Source organism: Bidens hawaiensis, unplaced genomic scaffold (genome assembly GCF_021521415.1).
Source record: "Bidens hawaiensis isolate Kalapana, Puna unplaced genomic scaffold, B.hawaiensis_p1.1 tig00047481_1, whole genome shotgun sequence".
In the NCBI taxonomy this organism is placed as follows: Eukaryota; Viridiplantae; Streptophyta; class Magnoliopsida; order Asterales; family Asteraceae; genus Bidens; species Bidens hawaiensis.
Window position 1 is genome coordinate 90,323 of NW_027506036.1, and position 20,636 is coordinate 110,958.

At 32.9% G+C, this 20,636-nt stretch overlaps 1 protein-coding gene across 1 annotated transcript; it reads right to left on the reverse strand.

Annotated features, from left to right (window-relative positions):
• Nucleotides 1-17,113: 17,113 nt before the first annotated feature.
• LOC143616455 (putative hexokinase-like 2 protein) lies at nucleotides 17,114-20,341 on the reverse strand. Its single transcript, XM_077089277.1, has 9 exons — nucleotides 20,073-20,341; nucleotides 19,639-19,789; nucleotides 19,342-19,530; nucleotides 19,213-19,287; nucleotides 18,904-19,056; nucleotides 18,708-18,806; nucleotides 18,505-18,635; nucleotides 18,305-18,386; nucleotides 17,114-17,816 (listed from the first exon to the last, which is right to left on the reverse strand). Exons 1-9 carry the CDS (start codon nucleotides 20,339-20,341, stop codon nucleotides 17,247-17,249), a joined length of 1,719 nt encoding a protein of 572 aa, XP_076945392.1. The 3' UTR covers nucleotides 17,114-17,246.
• Between the last annotated feature and the right edge of the window lie 295 nt (nucleotides 20,342-20,636).

The window sequence follows — 20,636 nt, forward strand, 5'->3', positions numbered from 1 at the left end:
TCTGCTCCTCCCAAATCAATTTATTTTTATTTTTCAAATATAAAAAATTAACATACAAGAAAATCACCTTACTATTTTATCTCTAACCCACTTTCGCAGTTGATAAAGAAATGCATATGAAAATCAATAGTTGTTGTGAAACAAGCCTAATAGCCAAAGAAGATGAGAAAGAGATGTAGGGAGAAAGATGGAGATTTCATTAATAATGTATATATCAATACGGTACAATGAAATATATATATATATATAGGAGATGATAACTTGCAGAATAAGCCTAATCTATATTAGGTATTGATAACCATAATAATATATATTTATAATACCCCCCCTTGGTTATCAACTCAAAACGCTTGGAAATGTTGCCTCATTAAAAACCTTGCTAGGAAAACCCAGTGGGACAAAATCATAGCTAAGGGAAAAAGAGTGCAACGCGTATTGTCTCCCCCTGATTTATATATCTGTCAAAATGGTAAATATCGATCTTCTATGAAAGTTGCCCAAAACTTTTGTAGTCAATCATTTGTTTCTTCGTCCCTTGACATTTGAATCGTTAAGTTTAATAATGTCGCATGATCTTCACGTGAAAACTTTTATTGTATTATCTCGTAACCATATACTATTGTATTGATACCCTGTTATGTTTCTCTGCACCGACAGGACTAACAAAACTTGTTTTGATGTGTTAGTAAAATATAAACGTATATCTTTCATACCTGAAATATATGTTTAAACTCATTTTGATGTCTCCAAGCTGGACAAATACTGATAAATATAAAATAAAGAATATAATTATCAAACATAGCTAATAATACGATATAATGCACATATGCATTTAATTGTGGTATTTTCAAACTAATAATATTTCATATTTAGGTAGGAATGATATAGAGTGCATTGTTGGATATCGTTTAGCATGCTCAAAGAATGAATCTTGCCTTTGGTAAAATGTCTCAACATTTTTAGATGTACTTTGATGGATTGATAAACATATAATTACACATATACTCGAACTGCAGTCCGAGTAATAATCACATCATGTCAATGTATTTCACAAATTCTCCTTCAAAAAGTTCTGCAGTTTCTCTCGATGTGGTGTACATCATCATTGTAAACTGTGATTATATAAACTTTTAAGAGTAAAATTTTGATAAAAGTATAACTAATTACATCGAACTTATCTCCCTTCTTATCAAAATAATTCTGGATTGTGCCATGTTTAATCCGACTATATTAGTATATACATAAGAAGCATAACTCCATCCACTTTTTAATCCATCATGGATTTCTTTTCATTTTGACAAATTACGCATGTGCATTCACCTTTTCAGGATTTCAGCTCCATAAACTTGCTCATTTAACAAATCAGTTTTTGTATCATATATCAAAAATACATATTGTACCACATATATGTTTAATGAGATACTGTACTCATCCTGTACATTATCTTCTATATGTATGCTTATTGAAACATAAGAATTATATCATTAAGATGTATCAATTAACCTTTCAAGAATTCAACTACCTTAGAAAACTCTTTAGGAGTTTTGTTTATGTTCAACATATTCAATATTGGTAACATATTCAAATATGAATCTGTATACAACATAAGTCATAGTGTTCTCGAGAATTTAATTTACATGATTTGATAATTCAAATCCTTCGAAGACTTTCTTGTAAACTTTCAGTATCAACTGAATCACAATATTTATTAGACGCATATCAATTCTCTCTTTGTATTATTACAAGACTATTTAGATAATGGAAAGTCATTGCTTCCACCTTTGGAGAATGTGTCTCCTCATAATTAATCATGGGTCTTTGAAAAATCCGTGTGCCACTAATTTTGCCCTATATCACTTTATTGATTTTTCATAACTCACATAAAAAACCCATTTGTATCTAACACATTTTACAACTTTAGTTGTACTGATTGTTGGTCCAAAAACTTTCAGTTATTTAGAGAATTCAACTCTGCCTTATTTGCATCTTTCCACTTTGGCCAATCATTGTTTATAGGCAGATTTACAATCTTGATCCTCATCATATATTCAAGCGCTAATTATATATATAAATAAAATTATAACGACGTCGACTTTATTGCGATTCCATATATCTTTATAGACATGATACAATTTAATTTACTAAGAGATCTTTGTTTTCAGGTACCTGAGATTTTTCAAGAACCATCGTGTCTAATGTCTTTTAAGAGACCTTTACTGCACCTCGACTTGACCATCTTTATTACTTGCTCCAATTTTCGAGGAAATTTTACCTTTGGAACCGACCGGTCTACCATGCCACACGCATGCATTAGACTTATTATCAATATGCTTTTGTCCTTTTGAGACATTTATTATTTGGAGCATTAGCAGTTTGTATGGGTGTCTTAGCTAAACACTCCTTTTTGGTCAGTGAATCGTCTGGTAATTGATTCATTAATCTTCATACATGAATTATCCTTTGAACTTCTAGTTCATATAAGTTTGAGGATCAATGATAATACATTCCGATTAAATTCGTTTTCTAACTGCTTTATATCTCATTAATAGCTCGTTAATAGCCATAAACAAATATCTCATTAATAGCTCTAAGTATATAATCATAGATAACATTTAATATCGACAAAACAATTCCAACTTCCTTTGTGGTCTCATCTTTGTGCCTTGCGGTGGATTAATTTTGGTATATAACACACACGAAATATTGGATGAGAAATACTTGGTTACTGACCAAAATCCAATTACAATGGGGAGGAAGTATCATAACTTGTTGGCTTGATGTGAATTAGTTTTTAAGACATGTAAATCATATGTACTCAAATACAAATATGAACCTTTGCTCTCGTCATAATTGTCTTTGCAACCAATTATAGACGTTGAATAATCGTCTTTAACAAAACACTTTATGTAAGAACATAATCTATTATGAAGTTCAACACTTATTCCAATGAACATTATTAACTTGGGATTCAAATTCATTTTTATACCAAATGCAAATATACCAATATGGAATAATACGCTTGCTATCTTATTAGCTAAGTCATTGATCGTGCAAACATCAAGTTGCTATCTTGATAGCCATTTAGACGATGCATCGATTTTGAAAATACTAAATGGTATCATGTTAGGATATGCGTATCCTTTTCTCAATTCCATAAAATTTAGGGATTCACGCCCACCTTTAGTTGGTAAATAAATGATTTCCCTTGAGAGCAATATACATGTATAATTATTATGTAGAATAATTTGGTTCCTCAATATATTTCACATCATTGACTCGGTGTGGTCTAACCGGTCGTACCATTAGATAATCATGATCCATAAACTTTAGGTTTATGATCGTATATGTAGTATGCTTCTTTAATGCAAGACTATAAATATGAAAGAACATTGTATTATCGTTTCAAACGATCATGTGATTTCACTTTTGTATTTCCACATTTTGTTCTCATATATGATCAATCTTTTTGCCACATGTAGTGGTCGATCTCATTATTACTAATTATTAGCATGACCAACATTATAATTCCGATAGTCGATCTCATTATTAATATAATCATTGTAACAAATTTTCTATTATGTTCATGATCGCAACAATCAGTGTGTATTCACATTCATTTCTGGGAATGATATCAAACCAAACACTTTTCATGGTTTATTCATAATTTTCTCGAACATAGATACACAATCACTTCAAACCCTTTATACGTTTTAATGATATGCTACTTCAGGAGCATATTTGAGGTTTGACAAATGAAGAATGGTCTTAATTTTATGTTTCCTCATAATTAATTTTCTCTTCACATGATATCAGTAGAGAAGTAATTACATGAATGAATCATGTATTCTTTTGATAAATTTATAATATTTAATAATGAGATTTAGAGAGAATGACACTTCAAGTGTCATATTATTCTATATATTCGCTGTAGTTAGTTAAACGTGTTTATAGTATTTCATGAGAATATAAACCACAATTTTGATTTAGCTAATCTATATAACAAATTATAGCATATAGAATGCAAGGCATACCATAAACATAAAATCAATATACAATACATGGCGTTATAACATGTCATTATATAAAGCAAGTGATATTTACTTTTTATATCTCAAGAAAATTTCAATGGTAATAATTTTTTCACATGCTAACCTTTATTCTTTAATCATCAATTATAAGTTTTAAAATATTTTTTTTTTCATAAAAAAACAAAATTAATATATAACACATTATAAAAATCATGCATCTTAAATTAGTTCAATTTGACCACGATAACATTATAGCAGAATTATAAACAAATATATTTATCAAATCTTATTAGAAATGCAATTATAAAATATATATATAGCAGATAGACATATCCATTGAGAAATTCAACTATAACCATTAACATATTCAAGTGAAACTATAATGTGACTAAATCACCTATATCATATATGTAAATGCTCAATTAGTTTGGCTAGCTTTATGGAACTTATTACTATAAAATAGTAAATCAGTTCTTATTTCATAACATTATAATCCGATCTATATTTAATCAAGACTTGCAAATCTAAATTTTTCTGAAAAACATCTATTACCGAATAAATACTTTCTTGAAGAAAAATATACCAACATTTAAAATCCTACGGTAAGGATTGTAAAATACAACTTTTACAACACCAAGATTTTTTTTTTATTTTCAATATTTTAATAATATATAAGCTATCTTTTCATCTGTTTAGTGTAAACCCTCAAAGTTTCCAAAACTAAGATTTCGATTTTTTATATAACTAAAATAAAGGACCGTATTCATGTATGGAGAAGATCGATTAAGCATATAGGGGGGAAATTATATAGAATAGTAACCAAGTTTCAAAATTGTTTCAATTAGGTCACTCAACTTTGAAAAGTGTTTCAATTAGGTCACTCAAGTTTCATATTTTATTAAATTAAAGGTTTTAACATATTTTTTACGTTTTTATTTTTTGTTTCACATAGGAAATCTTTTTATCTTTTTTTTATGTTGACTTTGAGTGGCGACGTGAATTTTATTTTTTATTTTTGAATTTTAATATAATTAACGTTTTTTAATTTTTTATAAATATAACTACATATATTGCAAATTCCGACCCCCTCATCTTATCCTCTATTTCTTTCTTAACAAACAAAAAGTTTGGTGAGACTCGATTTGAAGATTTAGTGACCCGATTTGAGAAAAATATGCATGAGTGACCTAATTGTAACACTTTTGAAATTTAGTTACTATTCTATGAGATATTCCATATAGGATAATCATTTATAGTTATATTAAGGTTAAGAACATATAACGTAACAATGGTAAAGGAACTATAAATTATTAGATCTAATGATAGAAAATCATTGTTTGTCAAATATATTTAAGAAAATTTCTTGAAATCTTGAATTCCATTACTTATATACATCAATTAACATCTAGAACAAAATAGTATAAGTTATATTTTAAGAACATAATAACTGTACCGTGAAAATACTTATACAATATGTGGTGTATTTTATTGTATGTAAACTAAAAGCAATCTAATTAAGTGGGCATGAAAGCTGCCGCAAGTCAAAAGCAAAAAAAATAAAGTAATTTCCAATGGTTGTGTGTGACTACGAGTTCGAACCATCGATGTTTAAAGAATGGAGAGGCGGCAAAACAATTAGTGTTATACGAAAGCTTCATGTGATTAAATAGTTTAAACAATATTGTTGGGTATGCATCTTCTTACTACTAACCTTATCTGCCTCGTATAAAAATAATAATTTATAAAACCGATTTCATGGTTATTAAGTGTGGTTCGAGTAGGTAGTCCTCTAAAATACCAAATATAAACAAATGCATTGTTACCTGATTTACAAGCGTGAATCAATTAGGTCTTGAGCTTTCAAAATCTTGGTAATGTTGTCTCACTCGATCTTTGCATGTGATGATGATGCAATCCAACGTCAAAAGCAACTCGTGCTGATAACGTGTTGTAAAACAAGCCTAATAGCCAAAGAAGATGAGAAAGAGATGTAGAGAGAAAGATGGAGATTTCATTAATAATGTATATATCAATAGGGTACAATGAAATATATATATAGGAGATGATAACTTGGAGAACAAGTGTAATCTATATTAGGTATTGATAACCATAATAATATATATTTATAACAATAGTTATTTTTTACTTTCACATGTAACAGATAGTTTCAAACAACAATCATCTCCAATGTGTCACATAAGAGACCTTAATTACCTTATCTTTTAATGTAAGTGATTTCTGTGTATAGTCATCTTTTCCCATGAGAAAGTTTTTCGATCTCCGCCTTCGGTTAATCATCCAGACCATCTTCTTGGCTAGATAGTTTTCACAACAGTTTTATAAAGAGAAAGATAAAAACGGTTCAACAATTTATTAATTGATGGCCGGCATATAGCTAGTCAGATAGGTGTTAGAAATTTAGAATGATGTGTGTCATTGTGTTAATTAAACAATGCAAATGACAAAGTTTATTGAACATTGTGTAGCGTTGTTATCATATTGGTGCATATATATGGCCTTTTCATATCGGGATCAGTTGTTTCGGTTGAATAAAAGTGTAAGTTGAAAAAAAATTTAACTAGAGTTTAAACCTAGCCGACTTTTAATTTAGTTCGGAGAAACATTGGCCAATTAAAAATGTATCAAGATGTAATACATGAACATTGATAACTAGGGTAAAGTTAAAATACACGGCACAACAAAAATGAGAAGTGTTAGAATTATTATAATCCATTGATTTTAAATTTGGATGATGGAGATTAATTTAAAAATAAAAATTGATGAAAAGGCCATGAAGGTAATAACCCACTTATGATAACTTTCTCTCCCTACATGCAAGGCACATGTTAATTCCTTAATAATTTTAAAACGTCTATAACTTTTCTATACGTCATTTTTTTTAAAAATATTTTTTACCGTAATAACAAGCGTTTTTTTATCTTTAATATGAATATCCTATTGTTTTATAAAAATTAAAAAAATGATGGGTTTTTTATATTGTGTTAATAGGTTGTCCATTGTGTTTTTTAATTGACTTTATATGCATTGTGTTATAGTTTTTTTGGTCATTGTGTTTTTCAATTGTTAATCATGTTAAAGATAAAAATTAAAACAATGTTTACGTCATTGTGTCTTTGTGCTCAACATTTGTCTTTCTACTTATCCTTGTGTTTAGTCATTGTCTTCAACATTCAATTAATTTGAAAAAAATAGTGTTATGCTCAATGTGTATTACGTTCAAATCATTGTGTAATATGTGGTTTCCATTGTGATTTACGTTTAAGGTCAGTATGTTATCATGTATTTTACCATTGTGTCTTACGTTTCTTGTCATTGTATTGTATATTATTGTATTTTACGTTTCAGGTTAACGTGTAATATGTATTCATCATTGTGCTTAGTATTTGATAATTTGTTGGTATTTTTCATCACATTTACATATTATTATTACACAACAGTGTTATTAGTATTTAAAAAAAAACACAATGATGAGTTGAAGACACAATGACGAAAAAAGACACAATGGTAAGCAAAAAGACACAATGACGTAATTTTTTTATATAACAAAATCATACTCATATTAAAGACAAAAAACGTTTGTTATTATGGTGAACTTTTTTTAAAAAGAAAAATATCATATGCAAAAGTTATAGACGTTTTAAAAATGACCGGGGAATTAATATGTGACTTGCATGTGGAGAAAAAAATGCGTACTATTACTTTTATACCCTTTTTCCTTTGTCTCTACTTGACACATGACAATTTCTTATGGCTTCTTACACTTCTCATTTTTGTTGTCTTTTGTAGAATAACTCAACCCTAGATAACTATTATTGACTCATAATGTAAAACAGAATCTTAATCTTAATCTTAAATCTGTATATATATATATAACATATATAAACGAAACCATAAAAATTATGCGTGTCGCGATGTGGTCGCTTCCCATTTTTTTGGAGTCACCAGATTTGTTTGATTTTTAAATGGAGACTTCTCATGCATTTGACCAGAATTCACGAGTATGGGTCTCATCAAACCCAGATGTTTCTTAAACGGGTTTATAACATCTAACTAAATTTAAAAAATAATATCAACAAATATTTGATATAATAATCCTATAAAAGTAGGGATATACGAAAAATTAATATCTAATTTATTTAAAAAAGGATATATATTATTTATAATTAAAAAACAAATTTTATAGTAAAAAAATAAACGGGTCTTGGTTCTCATCAAACCCATATAGCTTTTAAACTGGGTTATAACATCTAATTTATTTGTGAAATAATATATCATCAAACCATAAGTATATTATTAACTTTCATACAACAAAAAAAAATAAAAATTCAAAAAATAAATAAATATTAGAAACAGATAATATAAAACAACCCCCGTAATACGGGGGATAAAAACTAGTGTATATATATATAAAAACGAAACCTCTGTAACATCCCCAAAATTTCTATCGAAATTTGACAACTAAGTAAAGTTGAAGGATCAAAATAATTCCCTAAAATAACTGTTGGGAAAATTTAAATAAAGTTACCATATGTTAAGGATATGGGATAAAGAAATTCCATCCCACATTGAAAGATGTAAGAAAGTGGAAGCATTCCACATGGGTATAAATAAGGAAATTAAAACCCATCCCACATGGAAAGTGGTAAAGAAATGGAAGCTCTTTATAAGGAAGAGATTTTCCATAATAATATTCTTATATGCCTAGCATGCACCCAGTGGTCCTAGCAGAGGGTGCGAAGCACCCGACGCGCACGCGCACGGGCTCGGGCGAAGGGCGTTGGGCGATGGGCGCAATGTGGCGCTTTGATGGCGCACTTTGCACTTCGCACAAGCTATCAAAGACAAGGGACTGAAAATTAAAAATAGGGTATATGGACACATCGCACTACGCGATGAGTCCAAGAACACGGTCATCGCGGCACGCGATGACCCGTGATGACTCAAGGACACGTGTCACACTCTGGTAACACGTGGCAGCAGGGCAGGACACGTGGCGCTCATGTATGAATGGTGTCGGTCGCGGTACGCGACGAAGCCAGGAAGAGGACCCATCGCGGTACGCGATGGGATCCAAAATCAACTATAAAAGGGGAGGCCACGAGCTCATTCCCCACACACCAAACTCTCTCTCTCTAGATTCTCTCTTTACCTCGGTTTCCATGCCGACTAGACAATCGTTACCTTGTAATCCGTGCCATTTACCAACGATACCTCGAAGTACGTGCCACATAAGAATAACCCGACAATCTATCTAGAAGTACGTGCATGACACGGCGAACACCATATGTCGCCTCGTTTTGCGTGCCAACCTCGAAGTTCGTGCTAAGCCCCGAGGTTTTGACAATCTAAGCACCAGTACGCGACATAGAGTATAAGTGCTGCTCACACAGACTTAGATATCTAACTTCGAATACCCGTGTAAGCTCAATCATCAATCAATCAATCAGTCAATTATTCACAGATAAGGTTTCAAACGAGATCACCATATCATGCAGAACAGGCAATCACTGGTGAATACGTTCAAACCTTTTATAACGTGAATACGTTAACCTTTTTAATCAGTCATAACATATTATACTTAATGAGACGAACGGGTGTTTGTCTTAGCGAGTCAATCAATGTCTACATGAGATCATGCAATATCTAAAACTTTATAATACAAAGTAGAAAATAAAGTCAACTCAGAGCGAAAACACATGTGTCTGGATCCAAACATAACCATGGAGCCTAATCATTCTAAGGCTATGTGGCCGCGGGCTAATGGTCATAACTAGTCTCCCGGAAAGGGCTACGTGGCTCGGGAACAATTGTGTGTGTAGGGCAGTGGTACATATACCAGAAGTAGAAATGCTTCTGCTGAGCTTGTAGAGAAAACTATATTTGTATTGTAATGTCATTCAAATGTTTTATAGAGTCATACGTGTTCACCAGCATATAGCTGACGTATTTTTCCCCACATTTCAGGGAATACAGATTAGTACAGGTAGCAAGACATTCATGGAGTTAGATTATATGCTCGCAAGGTAATGATGGCTCAGTTTTTAATTATTAAAATATTACAAAAGGTATTTCAACAAGTTTTATAAATCAAACACCGGATATTTATTATCCGAGAAGTTTTCATATAAATTAATATTCTATTCAACCAAAGTCTTCCGCTAAAATAATCCGCAACGCTGATGTATTTACAAAACAGGTACCAACTATTAGTCATACGCCTAGGCCCTAAACCGGGATGTGACAGGTTGGTATCAGAGCCATCGATCTTAGCGAATTATGTATAATTTATACCTAGGCTTTGATCATAGATAAATATCAATCATATTATAGTTCAACGAATTAGGTATTAATATATTAGTACCTAAGTTGTAACTTCTTATGGAATAAGTAGGGATAAGCAAAGATTGAGAATTTACATATCCCTAAACATAATCTGTATCAATGTCTTATACAAAACTACTTTAGGCATATACGCTAAGTAGTTAGACATTCAATCACTGCATTCGAATCTGAGCCATCAGATACGGCCAGTAATAACGGCTATTATATACAATCTTTATCAGTCAAGAACAATCAATGGTTCCTAATTTTCCATATAGAGGGCATACAAAGAATCTTCCTGGCAATTCATAAATGCCAATAGGAAGAGCAATCATATTACATAATCATCAATCACAATATATTAGATATTTAACAGAAAAATATCTAACATTCAAATATTACGGATAAGGTAAGTTATATAAATAAGATAGGAACACATTCCTACTTTCAATCAAATCTCAGGCAGATTTCCAATCACAATAGTTATACCATTCAAACCTCAATCCGGTAAAGAAAAGGGATTGGAACATCTCTACTCCCAATTTCTATAATGAAGACTTGTATCAAACGACAATGGAAGAAAATTCAGATGACACCGAGACTCCATTAGTTCTGATAAGCATAAATCAGAATATACAAGGAGCAGGATCCAATGTTGTCAAAAAGGGGAAAAGAGTAATGGAGACAATTATCAAGAACAAACAATAGCATTTCAAAATCCTTACTACACCCACACTCATGGAAAAACGCTTGAATACGATTTAGAATTTCCTTAAAAGGAATATATGACATTGAAAATAAGTCTGATCATTATGAAATCAATGTCACCAAATTAGTATAAGCAATACTTAAGAAAGAAATGGAAAACAAAGAAAGACAAAAGAAAAGGAGATAAGCAAAAGCATCTAGAAGGAAAAACAAACTCAAGAAATCAATCATTCATTGGAAAGAGTAGAAAATAAAGATCTTAATAGACATAATCAGTATAGCAATACAACAAGAGCATAAAACTCTTAAAGTAATTCTCCTAGCAAGGCCTGGAAGAAAGAGAATGTCAGTATAAGGAAAAGTCAGGTGGACAGAATCTCAAGGATAAGTGACCTCAAGCCAATACTAAAGAAATATTTTAAAAGAGGGACGTAAATAAACCTTGAAAGAGAATTAGAAATTCTCATGGGTTGTCTGTACACAAGGTATATACTAGTCATTTCAAGAGTATACAATAAAGGACAAACTAGTAGAACCCTATCCACAAGATATTCTGAAAGAGCTATCGTAATTAAGAGATATAGATATATCATCTTATAAAAGTTCTTTAATATCATTCTCAGTCAAAAGGGTAAAACATATGGATTATGCCCAACACAAAACAAATAAACCTTAAGGAAAGGTTATCAAGGTCCAAGAAAAAGTGGAAAGGAAATTCCTCAAAAGATACGACACATCTATGAAACGATTTCTTGTAGCATTAGGTTCACATATCACGCAATATATCATCAGTATATACGTTTCTTTCATACTGATGCAATTCCATTTATAGAAGGTTGAACCTAAACAGTCAGTAAATAATGATGAAATTTCCAATCAGGGAAGCAATAAAAATATGACGCAATCTGACCATGAGATTCCTGAACGATATTTAGTCAAAATGTAAGAGAGAATTCATGACACAATGATCTCTCTTATCGATATAATGAAATGGGAGATATACAAAATTAAGCATTCAAATAAGATTACTAGAACTCACCCATGTCGAAATGCTTATCATCATGGAAAAACCATTTCAATACGGATAGTAAGAACTTCAAGAGCCATTTAGTAACTTAAGTTTAAGAACTTCAAAAACCTACGAACCAAAGGAGTTCTATGGCAATCAAGGTGTTATACCAACTTTACGATGACTTGGAGAGATCGAGTCCATCGTCATCATTATTCAATGTAACATCTTTGAAATTCGAAGGTAAAGTTCTATAATAGTGGAATATTTTAAGAACTTGTATTATAGAATTTTTTCTCCATGCATGAAGTCAATTATATTCAAACCAAGTTTCTAAACCATAAGATGAATGCTACAAATCTCACTGATTATAATACTAAGTTTCTTGAACATTATCAAAGAGATAGTAGATATAGTGAGAACCTATATGCCACAAACTACCTCCTCGGCCATGGAATTGGCCAGATATTTGATCAATAGTATGGTAAGAAATACGGAGGTTAAAGAGAAAAATAGTATGAGAAAGAAAGAAAAGGCAACAATCAAGAGAATAACATCAACAAGGAGAAACCATTTAAATTCAAAAGACCAATCTGTCAGAACTGTGATACACGACATGATGGAAAATGTCGAAAAACAGAACAAGAACAATACATCAGTCACATGTCATTCTGAAAACGACTATAGAAGGAAAGCAGTTGCATGTTTCATCTTTGGAGATAAGGACATTTTAAAGAGAATGTTCAAAGACGCAATTAAAAGATCAACAACAATAGGAAGAAAGGAAAAACAAGGAGCATCTGACAGTCAATAAATAGAAACAAACAAGAGTAGCCCGAAACTCAAAGGCATAAGAAATAGTTAGTTAACTCTTATAAACTACTTGTTAACTCGTATTTAAATAAGAAGTTTTGTCACAATAAAAGGGTAAGTTAAATCCCTTAGCATACAGATCGTGATAAAGAATACTATTAAGAAAAGAGATAGTGAAATTTTGAAAGTTTTCGAAATATAACAAACTGTGTTATTTAATGATTATCATCTATAGAAAAGATGAAATAAAGAGAATAAAGATTAGACATAAAAGTATGTCTTTTCAAAGGAAAATCAGTTAGTAGACCTTTGAAAGTTCAAGGGTATAATCAATGGAATAAACGGAAGGAATCCGTCAAGATCATAAGTAAAGGATATCATTATTCAAGAATGAATATCTTGAAAGTTATCAAGATGAATAAAGGATTCGGTAGACTGAATTCAAGATACAGCCGAGTTAACATCAGTGAATGTTTAGAATACACAAGGTAAGGTAAATAGTTAAACACAACTGGCCACTGTGCTTAGCAATGTACAATTACTTATGACATTCTGAACTATTAACTGAATACATCGTCCAAAAATGTAAGTTAACAACAATTCAGGAATTTCTATCATTCAAACAGTTTGAGTTAAACTCGAAAAACAGATTAGAAAGAATCTTCTAGTAAAGCAAATGAGTAAGAAATCATTCACAACGAATCTCGAGGACAAGATTCATTCCAAGGTGGGGAGGATGTAACATCCCCAAAATTTCGATCCAAATTTGACAACTAAGTAAAGTTGAAGGATCAAAATAATTCCCTAAAATAAGTGTTGGGAAAATTTAAATAAAGTTACCATATGTTAAGGATATGGGATAAAGAAATTTCATCCCACATTGAAAGATGTAAGAAAGTGGAAGCATTCCACATGGGTATAAATAAGGAAATTAAAACTCATCCCACATGGAAAGTGGTAAAGAAATAGAAGCTCTTTATAAGGAAGAGATTTTCCAAAATAATATTCTTATATGCCTAGCATGCACCCAGTGGTCCTAGCGGAGGGTGCGAAGCACCCGACGCGCACGCGCACGGGCTCGGGCGAAGGGCGATGGGCACAATGTGGCGCACTTTGCACTTCGCACGCTCGCATCGCTGCGAGCCGCTTGAGAGCCGCCTTAGTATTTTTGGACAATGGGAGTTAGACCCGAAAGACACAAGCTATCAAAGACAATGGACTGAAAATGAAAAATAGGGTATATGGACCCATCGCGCTACGCGATGAGTCCAAGGTAAAGCGATGACCCGTGATAACTCAAGGACACGTGTCACACTCTGGTGACACGTGGCAGCAGGGCAGGACATGTGGCGCTCATGCAGGAATGGTGTCGGTCGCGGTACGCAACGAAGCCAGGAAGAGGACCCATCGCGGTACGCGATGGGATCCAAAATCAACTATAAAAGGGGAGGCCACGAGCTCATTCCCCACACACCAAACTCTCTCTCTCTAGATTCTCTCTCTATAAATCACTCTCTCTTTACCTCGGTTTCTATGCCGACTAGACAATCGTTACCTTGTAATCCGTGCCATTTACCAACGATACCTCGAAGTACGTGCCACACAAGAATAACCCGACTATCTATCTAGAAGTACGTGCATGACACGGCGAACACCATATGTCGCCTCGTTTTGCGTGCCAACCTCGAAGTTCGTGCTAAGCCCCGAGGTTTTGACAATCTAAGCACCAGTACGCGGCATAAAGTATAAGTGCTGCTCATACAGACTTAGATATCTATCTTCGAATACCCGTGTAAGGTCAATCATCAATCAATCAATCAGTCAATTATTCACAGTCAAGGTTTCAAACGAGATCACCATATCATTCAGAACAGTCAATCACAGGTGAATACGTTCAAACCTTTTATAACGTGAATACGTTAACCTTTTTAATCAGTCAAAACATATTATACTCAATGAGATGAACGGGTGTTTGTCTTAGCGAGTCAATCAATGTCTACATGAGATCATGCAATCTCTAAAACTTTATAATACAAAGTAGAAAATAAAGTCAACTCAGAGAGAATACACATGTGTCTGGATCCAAACATCACCGTTCAGCCTAATCATTCTAAGGCTACGTGGTCGCGGGCTAATGGTCATAACTAGTCTCCCGGAAAGGGCTACGTGGCTCGGGAACAATTGTGTGTGTAGGGCAGTGGTACGTAGACCAGAAGTAGACATGCTTCTGCTGAGCTTGTAGAGAAAACTATATTTGTATTGTAATGTCATTCAAATGTTTTATAGAGTCATACGTGTTCACCAGCAGCATATAGCTGATGTATTTTTCCCCACATTTCAGGGAATACAGATTAGTACAGGTAGCAAGACATTCATGGAGTTAGATTAGATGCTCGCAAGGCAATGATGGCTCAGTTTTTAATTATTAAAATATTACAAACGGTATTTCAACAAGTTCTATAAATCAAACACCGAATATTTATTATCCGGGAAGTTTTCATATAAATTAATATTCTATTCAACCAAAGTCTTCCGCTAAAATAACCCGCAACTCTGATGTATTTACAAAACAGGTACCAACTATTGGTCATACGCCTAGGCCCTAAACCGGGGTGTGACAACCTCTCTACATCCTTTCAAGCCACCATATTGCTTTATATGTAAAAGGTGTTTTCTTATGCATTTCACCCGAATTCACGGGTCTGGGTCTCACCAAATTCAGATAACCCTTAAACGGGTTAACATCTCATTAAATTAAAAATTAATCTCACCAAATATTTGATATGAAAATCCTATAAAATAGGGATATACTAAAAATTAATATCCTATATTTTTGAAAAAAAAATATATCTACATATTCTAATAAAGTAAAATAATTGTGACACACGTCGGTTTATGGTTAAAACTCACAACTTTTTTCCCTCCAAAATTAATATCCTATATTTTTGATAAACTTTTTTGCAGGTGTAGACGAAAAGACCAATATGCCCTCACATGCGCCTCACGTGAGGGTATTTAACTAAGTTTTTCTAACCCAGTTAGCATAAAGAACATAACGTGTAGAAAAAAAGTTTAAAGTACACCGCCTGCAAAGAAACTAATAAAGGACATGAACCGTAAATTGGCTTTGTTTAAAGGACAAAATTTGTAATTCTGTCTAAAATTTAAGAATATATAGTGAACATTTACGACCAACCACCCCAGGCCTATCAATGCTTCTAATTTGTATCAAATTTGAAACATTTATGCCAGCATTAACTTTTCCTTTAGTTGTGATCAGAACGTTGAATGGGAAGCATGTCATGCAAAACTAAGCTCAAATGAAGCAACATATTCACAAAATTGATCAGGTTAACATGTTTTTTTTTATGTTGTCAAACTTATCAAAAGAAATTTCATGGTTTAGCTCAGAAAAACATAGTTCTTGAAAAACATCTGTCGTTATAATTTAATGTTCTCATTTCATTCCATGAGTTGTAAATTGATAGATATATTAATAAAGGTAACACTCCATTATTTATGCTAAATGATCAGAAATACTATTGTATGACTATTGTATGAGAAATCTTCTTCCTGAATTCTTTCAATTATAAATATATGACACTGACAATGAAAGTTTCAATAAAGGAGGGTTCTCGGGTACGTTTCGCACGTACATTTTTTTATAAAGTTCATTTTAAATAAAATCATTTTGTGATATAAATAAAATAAATTTATATACACATAGTAAGGATACAAGTATACATGTAATACATTCTTTTATATATGTTAGGCAATTATATTCTTTACTTGTAATTTTATAATTTGGATAATCATGTGTGTTACACAGTCTCTAAAACTAATTATTTATAATTAAGAAATAACTTTATGATAAAAAATAAGCGGGTCATGGGTCTCACCAAACTCATATAACTTTTAAACCGAGTTATAACATCTCATTTATTTGTGTAATCATTTTATCATCAAACCTTAAGTATATTATTAACTTCCTTACAATAAATAAAATTAAATTTTTAAAAAGTATATATATATATATATATATATATATATGTGTGTGTGTGTGTGTATATATATATATATATTATAAGCGAATAATGTAAACCAACCGCATAACACGGGGGATAAAAACTAGTAGTTTATAATATAAATTACGTTTTAATGATAAATATCAATAGAGTAAAAAAACCGTATCATGCATGAGTCATATTTTACCTCCCAATTGGCAGCAAACTAATGGGTTCATTGCATAAAGCATATACCATACAACTAACAACCCAATATTTAGGCCCAAACATAATGTCATGACTCAACAAAAGGACACAATAATAATAGAAGATATTATAAGTTCAAATCTTATTTTTGGACCCGTCACGGTCACCACCACCACCATCACTCGAGTCCCACTGATCACTAGTCTCAGCATACGAGTCTACCCGATCACCCTCCTTCCAAGAGGCCGACTCTGACCGATCATCTTTCCATTCCAAGTAGTCCATTTGATCATCATCATCATCATCGATATCGTCATTCACCCGCCCCATTTTAAACACATTCCCATTCCCATGCCGGGGTGGAGACAAAGCTGTATCCGCGGAATCATGGTCAACTTGTGAGTGCGCAGCAGCCACAAATATGGCACCGGCCCCGGACCCACCATGAGCATGCTCCACAATCACATTATCAGCCAATGCACCTCCCAACATCTCCCAAATACTACTATGTAACAAATTTCTAAAAACTCTATAATGTTCATACAATCCGCCTTCTATTATCACCACACTTTTCTTGTCGTTAATTCTCCCACGCTTTTTCATTATTCCAACTATGCATGCGCCCGCCAAACGAGCTCCTCGTTCTGCCACAACGTCGCACACTTCTGCTACTATCTCTCTCACGGCTAGAGTTGTGTGAGCAACCTACAATTTCAAATTAAAATCATTACATTAATTGTAGTTGATTTCCACTTAAAGTGATAACTGTTTTCACTACCAATCAGATCTTCGAAGAAAGTTGTAACCAGTCGCAGATAATATTGACCAATCTCTCATTAATCCTTTCACTGATCGTCATCGGATTACTCACAAAATCTTTCAAAAATATGTTTTTTTTTGGGTCTTATCTATCCATTTCTGAATATATTTATTCAGAATACATTTATATTTTTTAAAAACATATAACTGTTGGTAATCTGTTAAAAGATTACACATGACGTTCTGTCAATTGTTTGTCACTGATAAACGAGGATTTACTAACATAATCTTTCAAAAATTTAATTATTTGTTTATTGGGATTTTACGTGTATATATTTGTTAAAATATACATACTTATTATTTGTATAAATGTATATCTATTTTTTTCCGCTAAAAGTCAATATTCTAGTAGTGTTTATGGTTTCGGATTTTACCCCAAAAACTTCCATAAGCTTCTCCTGGACAGCATCACGGTTTTCTGACGTGTCTTGATGCATAGCAGCCATATCCGGCGACCTGTTTACAACATAAATTTAAGCGAAGTGATTTTCCTCTAAATTTGTATTGTTCAAACTTGAGAGGGGCCGGTTCACATTATATATATTTATTTGTTGAATTGTACTACTACTACTACCTCAATATGTAAGGGGTTTTGAGTTTAGCAGGAACAGTTTCTCCAAATAACGCGGTTTCTGTGGCCATTTTAAGCAGCACTCTTCTCACTACCTCTCCTAGATATCTCCCTCCAATCAACTTCTCTAACAACTGAAAAGGGAAAACTAAGTAATTGTTTAGGTACTGATCATATTAAATACTCCGTTTAATTAGGTTTTGTACCCGAAATCCATTATTTGAGCTTTCGGCATCCAAGGCCATGTCGAACTGAGTTATGGGAAGATGTGGAGTGTCGAAGTTGCCCCATTGCATATCAATGACCTGCTGCAAACACTTAGGGTTACCAAGGGATTCTTTAAACGTACAGAATAATAATACTCCAATGAAAAGCTGGAAAAATAAAAAAGAAATTAAGAACCATTTCTCCAAATTTATTTTTGTCTCCTCCCTTGGGGATGAACTGAGCTGACTCAATATAAACAGCGTTAGTAGCTAACCCCAAAGTAACTGCAGCTACACAATCCCTGTTGTAATATCGACCCCCTGCCAGATCTCCTAACGTAGCATCTACCTACCATCATATCATATCATACATTCAAAATACATTTTTATTTTTAGCATGCACCGCTGCTTATTGAGCCTAAAACCATGTTATATGGTTTAGACTGAAATCTCTTACTTGCTATGTTTGTCATATTACTGGGTGTAAACACAAAAAACAACTTACCAATGCAGTAACCCGCAAATCTATTCCATGCTTTTCAAGCGCCTCATTGAAGTCCTTTGCCAACACTTTACCGGCCTGCATGCGTGTATTTAGCAACAATGGGGTAAAATAAATGTAAAAAATAAATACTAAAAACTCAACTGCCTCATTAACAGGAAATGACTTCCATCTTATGACATTTCCACCGACTGCTGACGGTCCCTCATGTAACGGGAAAGATACGGTGAAACCCATTTTCCCTTTTGGTGCAGTCGGGTTTGTTTTTGTGTTTATTGAGATAAAAACCGCTAGCTTTAGTGCTATGTAGTCAAATAGCTCCTGAAACAGTAATCAATCTATGTCTAAAATTCCTAAAAATCCATCATCTACGGTTCTCAGAATGTGATGTAAGATTCTGAGAATCAAGCTTCTCGAATAGGGGAATACCTTATAAGTGCCCGAAAGGACTTCAGGAGGCATTTCGACTTCTTCTCTATCCAGAGCAGTGATCGGTTCGTTTTTCCCTCTAAGTCGCGCACGCAACATCAAGAAGTTATCTTCTCGTAGATTCACCCCATAATATAAACCTTCCTCGGTTCTATCACACGAAACATAAGCAGTCATAAATCCAAAATAAACACATTAGTAATCATACAATACAACGCGATATGATTAACACATATCTAACTTTAAACAATTAAGAAGAAACTACTAGCATCCGACTTTATGCATATGTTATGCATATATGCAGGAGCGTAAAATTAGTCATATATATATATATATATGCATTTCCAACACAAGACTTAAATTTATGATATATGCATATGTTTAGTGAAAAACCTTAAAAGCTAGGCATATATAAAACTAACAAATTAACGTACCCGGAGGGTAGACAAGAAGTGACGGAGGGAAGCATGACGTAATCAGTCTGAGACTGATCCGAGAGACTCGTCTGCATATAAGAAACCAAATCGAAGGCAACATGCCATAGCTTCGGTAGCGGAGTAGCACAGTCATTGGCGAATTTACGTAGCATTCGTTGGGTCTGCTTCCACCGTCTCTCATCTCGTTTCTTCCACCGAACCAATAGCACCCCGGCCACCACCACCGACACGGTGGCCACTGCGGCAACTGCAACTTCTTTCCTCATTGCTAATATTATTATTATTATTATTATTATTATTATTATTATTATTATTAATTATCTAGCTATTCTAATATTCTTTGTTCAAATGTACAACGAAATGATATACTGGAAAGAATTTTATTGTTTTTGATGAAATTAACATTTGTTTGAAAACATGTCTTGATTAACTGGAAAATATGAACCGATGAATCCATAACAGACAGACAGTTTAGCGGTTTTGGTGGAGTGAAAAACGAGTCTCATGCCTTCTCACTCTTTTAATTTCTTATTTTTATTTTTATGTTTAAATTGCAACCGT

Excerpts from the sequence above, each read along its gene's own strand:
- LOC143616455 (XM_077089277.1), bottom strand. The coding sequence starts at position 20,341 with ATGAGGAAAGAAGTTGCAGTTGCCGCAGTGGCCACCGTGTCGGTGGTG. Across the intron at positions 19,790-20,072 it reads ACTTCTTGTCTACCCTCCGG|AACCGAGGAAGGTTTATATT; the intron begins GTACGTTAATTT and ends TTCGTGTGATAG. Across the intron at positions 17,817-18,304 it reads AGCTTATGGAAGTTTTTGGG|GTTGCTCACACAACTCTAGC; the intron begins GTAAAATCCGAA and ends TTGAAATTGTAG.